General features: G+C 41.8%; 1 protein-coding gene across 1 annotated transcript; it reads left to right on the forward strand.

Moving 5' to 3' along the window:
- Nucleotides 1–244: 244 nt before the first annotated feature.
- Nucleotides 245–7,880, forward strand: LOC104496132 (neuropeptide-like protein C4orf48 homolog). Its single transcript, XM_010139212.1, has 4 exons — nt 245–317; nt 2,480–2,622; nt 4,437–4,525; nt 7,761–7,880. Exons 2-4 carry the CDS (start codon nt 2,499–2,501, stop codon nt 7,830–7,832), a joined length of 285 nt encoding a protein of 94 aa, XP_010137514.1. The 5' UTR covers nt 245–317; nt 2,480–2,498; the 3' UTR covers nt 7,833–7,880.
- The last annotated feature ends 1,274 nt before the right edge of the window (nt 7,881–9,154 follow it).

Here is a 9,154-nt window from a genome sequence, read left to right on the forward strand (position 1 = left end):
CTGCAAAAGAGATTAATCAAACGCCCTGGCTTTAAAAACCTTACCTGGAGCAGGGAAGTCACTGCTGGAACTCGCATGTCAAAGCAGAAATATCCTCCTCCAGACCTGGGAGACACAGGCTGTTCCTCTTTAAATCTGTGCTGTGCGCTGCAGTGCTCTGCATTGTTGCCATGGCAGAAATCTCCCCATAGTAATAACCTCTTTCAGAGGAGGTTAAAAAGAGACAGTGCACATGCTCAGAAATGCTGCACTTGTTCTGCTAGCGGCTTGCAGCGGCCATTTCAAAGAGACCATCACAAAGACAAGAGAGAGATCAGGTACTGATATTTTTTTCCTTTGTTAGAGGGGGTGACTTTTCTCTTTCACAGAGGTCCGTGCACACATCTGTCTCCATTCCCAGCTGCACTGCAGAGAGAGACCACCCTTGAAGCCTGTCATAATTATTTCTCCCAGATAGCAAATTCCCACGGAATAACTAGGAGGCAGTAGTTAGATGTGATCTAAGGTGATTCTGCACTTGGGGAGCAATTGTTTTGTAGCAGGGCTCACACAGGATGCTGAGCTGATGCTGAGGTGAATAATGTGTGAGGTACCCTGAAAAAGTTTAGCAGCCCATCTGCTTTGTTTTGTTGAACCTTTGCAGTACTCATGGTCAGCTATGAGAACAGCCTCTGCTCCTGCTGACCAGGAGGCCTCTGCATTAGGTACTTCCAAAGGAGGCTGGTATTACCCTCGTTTACCCTTACTTGGACACACACTGCTGCATCCTGTTGCAAAGTCTGGTGTCTTCGATTGTACTTGCTTTGATTGCAGATCACCATTAATTAAATCAGAACGCCCAAGCTGTTTGTTATGATTTTAATCCCTTTATTTTAGGGATTATAGAAATAAAGGAAAGGATCACATCAGATCACTTCTGAATGGTGGGAGGGATAGGAAACCCAGTTCTGAGGTTACAGGAATTACATTACCATATCTTTTTTCTTTTTTTTTGGTGTGGGCCCAAATATATCTGTGACTACATGTATGTGTGTGCCTCTTGGTTCTGAACCATCCCCTACTCTTATGTTTAGGTTGAGGTGCACAGGAAGGGGATGTGTAAGATGCTGCTCATTCCTGGATGAATTACTGGTTTGCATGTGCTGCAAGTGTTTGTGCAGAATTGGCAGCTTCAGATTAGCTGTGTCTGAAACAGTGGATTGCGTATATTGAAGAGCGAGCTTGTTCTGTTCCATCTTTGTGGCAAGATGGAGAAAAACCTTTCCTTTCCTGCCTCCCTCTTCCCAGATGTGAAATACAAGCTGTTCTCTTCCATTCAGTACATGCAGATCTGGTGTTCTTATGCAACATTTTTTGCTTAGAACGCACCAGTATAAAAATGGGGAAGAGACCGAGCATTGTCCTGCTTTTCTGGGTTTAGATAAAGAGATTTTTTGTGTGGATTTTATTGTGTTGGTACAACTTAACCTTATTTGATTCCTTCTTTCTTCCATTTGGAGCTACAGGAATGGAAGGTAAACTTGACTGAGCTAAAGATTTAGTTCAGTTTGCCAGGATCCTTGAGGCTTGGATTGAAATCTCTAATAGACAGTTGAAACTCGAACCAGTCCAAGTTTCCTATGTTCCCTCTTGATCTGAACAATTTACCTGTTGGATCAAGAAAATATTTCATTTGAAACCTGCGTTCTTATAAAATATTTTACCTCTGTGTGAAAAAAACATTCTACCTCTGTGTGGAGAGGAGTTGTTGCTGAACCAGGCTGTACCTCTCTTCATGGTGTGGCCTGCTGTGGAGTTCAGAGGCAAATGGATGGCTGCAAATGAAGGTCTGAAGCCCAAATTTGGATGGGAAACAAAAGGTTAAAGGGGTTTGATGCATTTACCATTAGAAGTTCTACCTATGAATTTGTGGAGGTTTAACCAAATTCTTCTCCTTCAGCTACTTTCATAAAGAACTAAGTTTCTGTGATCAGTGTGGTGCGTAGTTAATGATAACGGTCACCATTAGTTGTTACACTTGTAAAAAGATGGTGCATCAGTAAAGCAAGTCAGAGAGTAGAAACCTCATTTCCAGGTTCAGGTCTATTTCAGCCAGCTCTTATAATCCCTGCAGTTTTGATCTTCCAAGCCTTAACAGTGAACCAGCTGTCCTGATTCATGTGGTAGTCTGGGACCATGGAGTTAGGAAAAAGGTTGGAGGCATAGAGCAGGCAAAGTTGCTGGCATCCTGGCTTGCAAATGGAAGCAAAACTGTCTAGGGACTTCTCCTTCATGCCTAGGGACATTCTATCCCAGTTGAGTTTTATGTGCATTGCTGGGAAAGTACAGAGGAGTTTTGTCCATGCTCTGGATCTTTGATGGTTTTTTCCTTTCAAAGGAAGACTACCAATGCTTTAGCTATCAGGAACATGAAGTTCTTTGTAACAAAACCGTTGTAATGTTCCTCACTAACTTGTTTTTTTTTTCTCTTGATAAACAGACAATCCCCCATTTCCAAGATGCTGTCACCCTGCCTTCTGAGAAGAGCAATACTTACAGTTCCTTTAGTTTTTGTGGTTGCACTGCTGCTTGTGGAGCCTGTTAGATCTGATCAAGAAGTGGGAACGGCCATACCAGCTGAAAGTATGTACTGCCCTACTGTCCTCTCATACAGCTTGTATGGTAGTTCCAGTGTTTCAGGACTTCACATCACCGAAGCTAGTGCAAATAATTCAAACTATTTTGGACATGAATGCTTATGTTGTTTTAAAACCACAACTTGATAGCATACCTGTGCTGTTTTTCTCCTGCATCCAAGGCTCTCCATTCTCTTACTTGTCTCCTGCCTGTTGCTGTCTTGTTTGTACCTGAAATCTGCCACTGTTGTGCACCTTTTCTTTTGTACAGACCTTTCTTTGTTTTAATCCTTTCTATGCCAGGGATCACTCTGTTTGCTTTTCAGAGACACTATTAAGACTTTCTTTTTTTTCAACGGACATTGACAGTTCATTACATCTTTCATTCTTGGTAATGTCTACTATATTAAAGTCAGTAGTTTTCATTTTAAAAAATCACTATGAAGATGCCAAGAAAGCACACTTTGTCAGCACCTAGTGTTGCGGCCTTCACCCACCTAATTCTCCTTTGCTGATCTGTGTTGAGTTTATTTTACGTCATAGCATAATGACAGGTCCTTGCATCAAGTTGATGATGAGGAAAATACTGCCCTCTCCTTTTGTCTGGTGCAGATATAACAACACTAAAGTCAGGAGGTGCAACAATGAGAGAGGTGGTCTTTAATACTTCTCAATGTTTATTTTTAATCTCTTGGGGTTTTTTTCTTAGTCAGTTCAAGAATTTGGCAGACTCCTTTTCTCCAGCAGGGAGGATTCCTGTCTGCTGATTAGCACCTAGATTGTGAGCTGGAAGCTCATACTCCAGCTTATCAGAGGGGTGTAGTAATCAGTCAACTATCAAGTCTTTGCAAAATAGGCTGACAGTCACTGCAGGGTTTTCAACATCAATCTACGTTTCATCCTTCTCCCTTACCAGACCTCAAAAAAACCCCTGCACTCAGTTCTCATTTGTGCAATATTTCCTGTGAAGTTGTCAGAGAGGCATGGGCACCAAGAAGCAAATAAGAGCTTGTGTGGAGCCTGATGATTTGAAGACCTTTCATCATCTCTATATTTGTTCTGTTTCAGTGCTGCTATCTGTTAGGGCACAGCTTTGTGTTATGTGACGATCAAGGCAAAGCAAGCCTCCTGACCTTCAGTCTGGATATCTAGATATGAGAATGCTATCTTAAATACTGCAGTTAGTCCAGAATGCAGCAGCTCTGCTTATCAGCAGTGCCCACTAATGACAAGGCATTGTGTTTATCTGGAGCTTGCTTCACTAGCTTTGGACAAAGCTGTATCATATTCAGAGTTAGAGGCTAAGTGATCTGTTGTTGTGATATTGTAGTCAACTTTATTCCATTAGCTTTCTATTTAGAGCTCATGTTTGTGATATTAGGAGACAAGATTTTCCAGGGAGCAGTTTCCTGGTTTCACAGGGGATTTCTGAAAAATCTGAAAAGTCTGAAGATGAGAAAGAAAATGTGCTCAGGGTAGGTGAAGCAAAGTGAAAGACTCAAGTCATGGATTTAATATTTCCACACTATGAACTGTGACAGGAGAAGAATGAGGGGAACAGCCATAAAGAAGGAAGAAAATTTTTAATGCAAATTTGTCGAAGTAATTTTTTTTGTCATTGAGAGACTGCGTCTGTCTGGTGGCTATGGTCCTTTTACAATAACCTGCATTGTTCAAGAGTACATACATCAGTACTCACTCTATGGACTCTTTTCTGTAGCTCTTCCTCACACTCAAAATCACTGTTTATTCATTCTACTCAATACTTCATGCCATACTGTCATGATTCCCTGCTAAATGTTCTTCTAAACACTTTCCCAGGCCGTCCCTGTGTTGACTGCCATGCATTTGAGTTCATGCAGAGGGCTCTGCAGGATTTAAAGAAGACTGCGTATAATCTAGACACACGGGTAAGGAAACATTCGGTTTGTTTGTTAATTTTTTTTTAATATGGAAGAAAATGCAGTGGGTAACAGTAAATAAGGTGGATGGCTTTTCCACAAGAGCGTCAGCTGTGCTGTCCTATCTTCTAAGGTGAGGTTGGATAATTACATTCTACCTCTCTATGTAATAATCTGTGGAATTCTTCAGTCTTGGGATATCAGGGACACTAGGAAGCTTAGGGAAGAGTGAACTAACAGATCTCAGCCCTCTATCCTCTTCTTGCAGCTGAATGTTGAGCACATACCTTTGGTTTTACGTTACTGGAGTGAGAGCATTATTTATATTTATTACCCAACAGGAGTGAGAGCTAGCTCAAACAAAAAGCCTACTAAAATAAAATACTCCCCTGCACATGCTTTTACCCCTGGGGATAGGTTGAGGTAGGAAAGATCATCTCGTGGATGCTTTTTACCTTGCTCTGATTCCATAATGATGAAAAATGCCACAAAATATAACAGCATAGGGACCAAAACTTGTTTGGCTGGCAGCCAGCGTGGGGAATTTGCCAAGGCTGGCATCTTCCTTCTGTGAGGGGAGTTGAATCTGTCTCTTGGTACTGCAACCTGCAGTCTGTGACTAGCTCTACACCAGCTGCTATCAGGTACTGGTGTCTCAGAAGGGCAGCTTTTTCCCCACCTCCTGCATACCCTTTAGCTGAAATGCTACATGTACACTCTCACACAGATTTTTCAACAGAAGGCGCTCAAACTTTTTTGCTTTTCTAGTTTGTGGTCAAGGTTGTTCATAGTTCAAAGCCTGAGAATTGGCATTTTTGAAGAATGCTTTGAGGTAACTCTGGGCAGGGCCCATGATGTTTAGGTGAAAATGCAGGTAGGTGCAGGAATGAGGATGCCTTGAATTGTGACGTACTGCAAAAAGTAACAAAAATTCCAGCAGAACCAGATTGGTATGTAGCACATTTACAGTTAAACAAAATCTGTTCAATAATTACAGGTCAAATTATTTTGGGCTTCTTCATGGAAAAATCTCGTTAATGAATACATCTGCTGAGCACTGTATATAACCCAAACAAGATGTTCAGATTGTGCTGTAAAGTGGCTGTAGGACATCTTTTCCTTCTTTTACAAACCTTTGAAATTTTCACCAGAATTTCTAAATCTTGATTCAAAATACCTCAACTACTAAAATCTCCTCTTGTTGTCTGGCTATGGCAGTGACCTTTATGACAGCTACAGCTTGCAGACCAAGACAGAAGATTTGTAAAACACAGTTGTCCAAAGCAGTAGCAAAGCAGGAGTACCAATGAGAGCCCCTAAGGCAGCAACTCTGTTTTAATGCAGCTATGAATTCTGCCTACATCTTCAAAAGACAATTCTACAGTGTTGAAATTCTTAGTTTTGTTGTTCAGCTGTGGCCCAATTTGATGTAAACAAGGAGTTTTAAGACAATTGCTTTCAGCCGCATATATATTTTACATTTGACTATTTTAGTCTGTTTTGCTGCCTAGTGGGGCAGATGTTTCTGTCCCTGAAAATACAATTCCCTTTGTTAATATTCCCAGTGGAGACACTTATTTTCTTGAGAAACTCTCTTTTGTTTGCAGGCAAGATTTTTAGATGATGACTAAGCAGCTCCTAAATGTGTTGGAGTAGGAGGAATTCCCAAAAGCTTAGAGATTCCCATTTAATTCCACCTGCAGATCTCACCTTGCAGTTCTGTGCAAGGGAAAACATGTCATTTTGTTGCACAGCTCAAGAGTTTTCACACTTGATTTGGCCCTGTGATGATCTGCATGATGTCTCACAAAGCAAACTGAATCTGACATAGGTCATGTAACCTTTTTTTTTTGGGGGGGGGGAGGTGGAGGGGCACAGGCTATATCTCCTTCCTTTTACAAGACTAAACATATTTGCAACCTACACTGATGTGATGATCACTCACTGATTGACAGACTGGCTGCATTGTGCTCAAGTGGTAAGAGAAGGGTCACAGACCACCTCTGACAGGCTGGTTACTGCCCATGTATGTACCAGATCTGTTTGCCCCCCTGCATGCTGTTTTCCACCCTTTTGTTGCTGCTGGCCCCTTGGAGCAGCCGGCAGGCTGGATTAGTTATTTTAATGTCAGTAAGCAACTCAGGCGATCTTTTCTGGGGATTTCTGTCATTCACCATTCAGCCAAAGTTCAGTATGTGGCAGGTGCAGCTCTGATCATGAACTAGGGCTTTCCTGGTCCTCAGCCCCTTCTCATGCAGGTAGGCTGAGAGGGTGGAGGCGTTTCTGATACCCAGCTCCAGCACAGAGAAGTTCTCAATCCATCCTCATTGCTCCAGAAAATCCCTCTGGGCAGCAGTGATCTCCTGATATTGATGCACCCTGGGGGACCTCTGCTTTCACTGGGGACCTCTGCTTTCACCAGTTTGGGAGCCCTTTCCTTAAGGTAGCCAGCAACCCCATTAAATGTTTGAACCATGATGTCTGTGTGCCAGCTCAGCACCTATTGTCTATTTTAGTCTCCAACATCATATTAACAACAACAGTGAAGCAGGAGAAGTTAAAACAGAAGTAAATTTCTTCACTGAGAGGTGGCCGGTCACTGGAACAGGCTCCCCACTAAGCCTGTAGAGTTCAAAGATCATCTGGAGGATGCTCTTAGTTATATGGTTTAGATTTAGACAGTCCTGAGAGGAGCAGGCAGTTGGGCTTGGTGATCCTTATGGGTCCCTTCCAACTTGACGTATTCTATGATTAAATTGTGCCTTATTTTAACTTTCAACAGTGAATCCAGGCTGGAATACTCTAAATTTAATTTTTTTGAGTCTATTATGAAGTAAAAAGAAAATTTCTGTCCAGTTTCAGGGTTTTTTTTTTAAGCCTTTCATGAGAACTTGAGAGTTGTGTAGTTAAAGTAAGATTGCAAGAAGGACCAATAACTTTAAATAAAAATAACAGCACCTGGTCACATACTGAATGTATTAATGTGAAAAACATGAATGTGTGCTGGACTGAATTTCTCCACGTCACAGGAAGTATCACCATGTTGGTATGCCGATTAGTCACGCAAAAGCAAAATTATTTTACAGAGCAGTAAGGAATGACTGATTTTTACCTCAAGCCTCATCTCATGCAACCAATTCCAAATCTTAGAACAAAAGTAAAATGGTCTTTTCTTTGGGAGCTAATTAGTTTTACAGTGCTGACATTTGTTTTTTGATATTGCTGTTGTTCCCCCCTCTTATAGACAGAAACTCTGCTGCTTCAGGTGGAAAAGAGAAATCTGTGCGACTGTGTAACTGCAAATCTGCTGAACTGAATCCTGGAGGCCAGCTAAGGAGTATCACCTGTTCAGCGGTTTTTAAAACACAGCTGCATAAAATACAGCTTTACGGACTTCATGTTGCAAGCATGTATGCCCTGATGTACTGAGAAAACTGGGGGGCTGTATCTCCTGTATTTGTCTATTCTGTTTTTTTTTTTAAGAGTACCCTCTTTTCATGCCCACTGGGTTGCCAATTCAGTAAATGTGTTGCTTGATATTAGAGTGGGGAAAAATTTACTTGCTGTTGTTTTTAAATCAGAGTTGGCCAAGTGTAACCCACAAGATAAATATGGCCAGCAGTGCTCTAGAGACACTTGCAGCTGTTTTTTTGTCTCTATACAAACATATCTCTGTGGCAACTTACCCAGTTATATTGAGACAGGGAATTGTGGTCTCTGTAGGCTTTACCTGTGTATTAAAGGTGGTGGAGGTCCTTTCTGTTTGTTGTCTGCACTGTGACCACATCCAGGCATGTCGTAGCTGTCAGCTGTAATGAGGTATGTGTCAGAAGCTCTATGTGTGCTGTACTTGGACCAAATCAGTTTATATCTTAGTGGTGAGTTTTCTGGTATGCTGCGTAAGAATATTGTCATCTTTAATTAAAACCTTTAGTTTCTTCCCCTCCTTCCCTGGACAGTCAATTCTTAATCCACTGTATCTCTAAATAGCTTTATCTTAGCAGATCAAATGGGTAGAGCGGAAAAAGGAGGATAAGGGTGTGACTAAGAAGCCTTGCCAGTTCCAGCTGTACCAGATACTACCATCAGCAGCTCCTCAACATCACATTGCAGGAAGGCTCCATGCAGCTTCTTTGTGAGAGTGCTCCTTATTTTAGTTTCAGTGAAACACAGTGGTTGGGTTATGCATATTTGGTCCATTCTGTGATGGACTGAACTCTGAACGTTTTGGTCTATCCTTGTAGTTGCCTCTGAAAGCTGCTCTTTTTGTTTCAGGCATGGAGAAAAATTTATGTACTTGGAAACTGAGATGATTTTTATCCTCAATATTTTAAGATACTGTGTCTACTCACAAGTCTGAGTAAGGCTGAGAAGTCTGAGTAGGGTCTCTGAGTTTGTCTGAACGTGATTTACAGCCGTCTCAAACCACTTCAATAAGTGGTTTTGTGAGGTGCTAACCTGGCATGGGGAGTGGATGGGAGGTGGACATCTGAAGGCCAAAATCTCTTCAGCTGCATTTGGAAGAAAGTGCCTGCCTGTGGCCTTATTTATCTAATTAAAATGGTGGAACTTTGCTGGAAGTGGATGAGAGAGGAAGCACAACTACTGCCCTGCCAGTGCAGCTGTAGGTATGGTAAC

The sequence above is a fragment of the Buceros rhinoceros genome, unplaced genomic scaffold, assembly GCF_000710305.1.
Source record: "Buceros rhinoceros silvestris isolate BGI_N320 unplaced genomic scaffold, ASM71030v1 scaffold257, whole genome shotgun sequence".
NCBI classification, from domain to species: Eukaryota; Metazoa; Chordata; class Aves; order Bucerotiformes; family Bucerotidae; genus Buceros; species Buceros rhinoceros.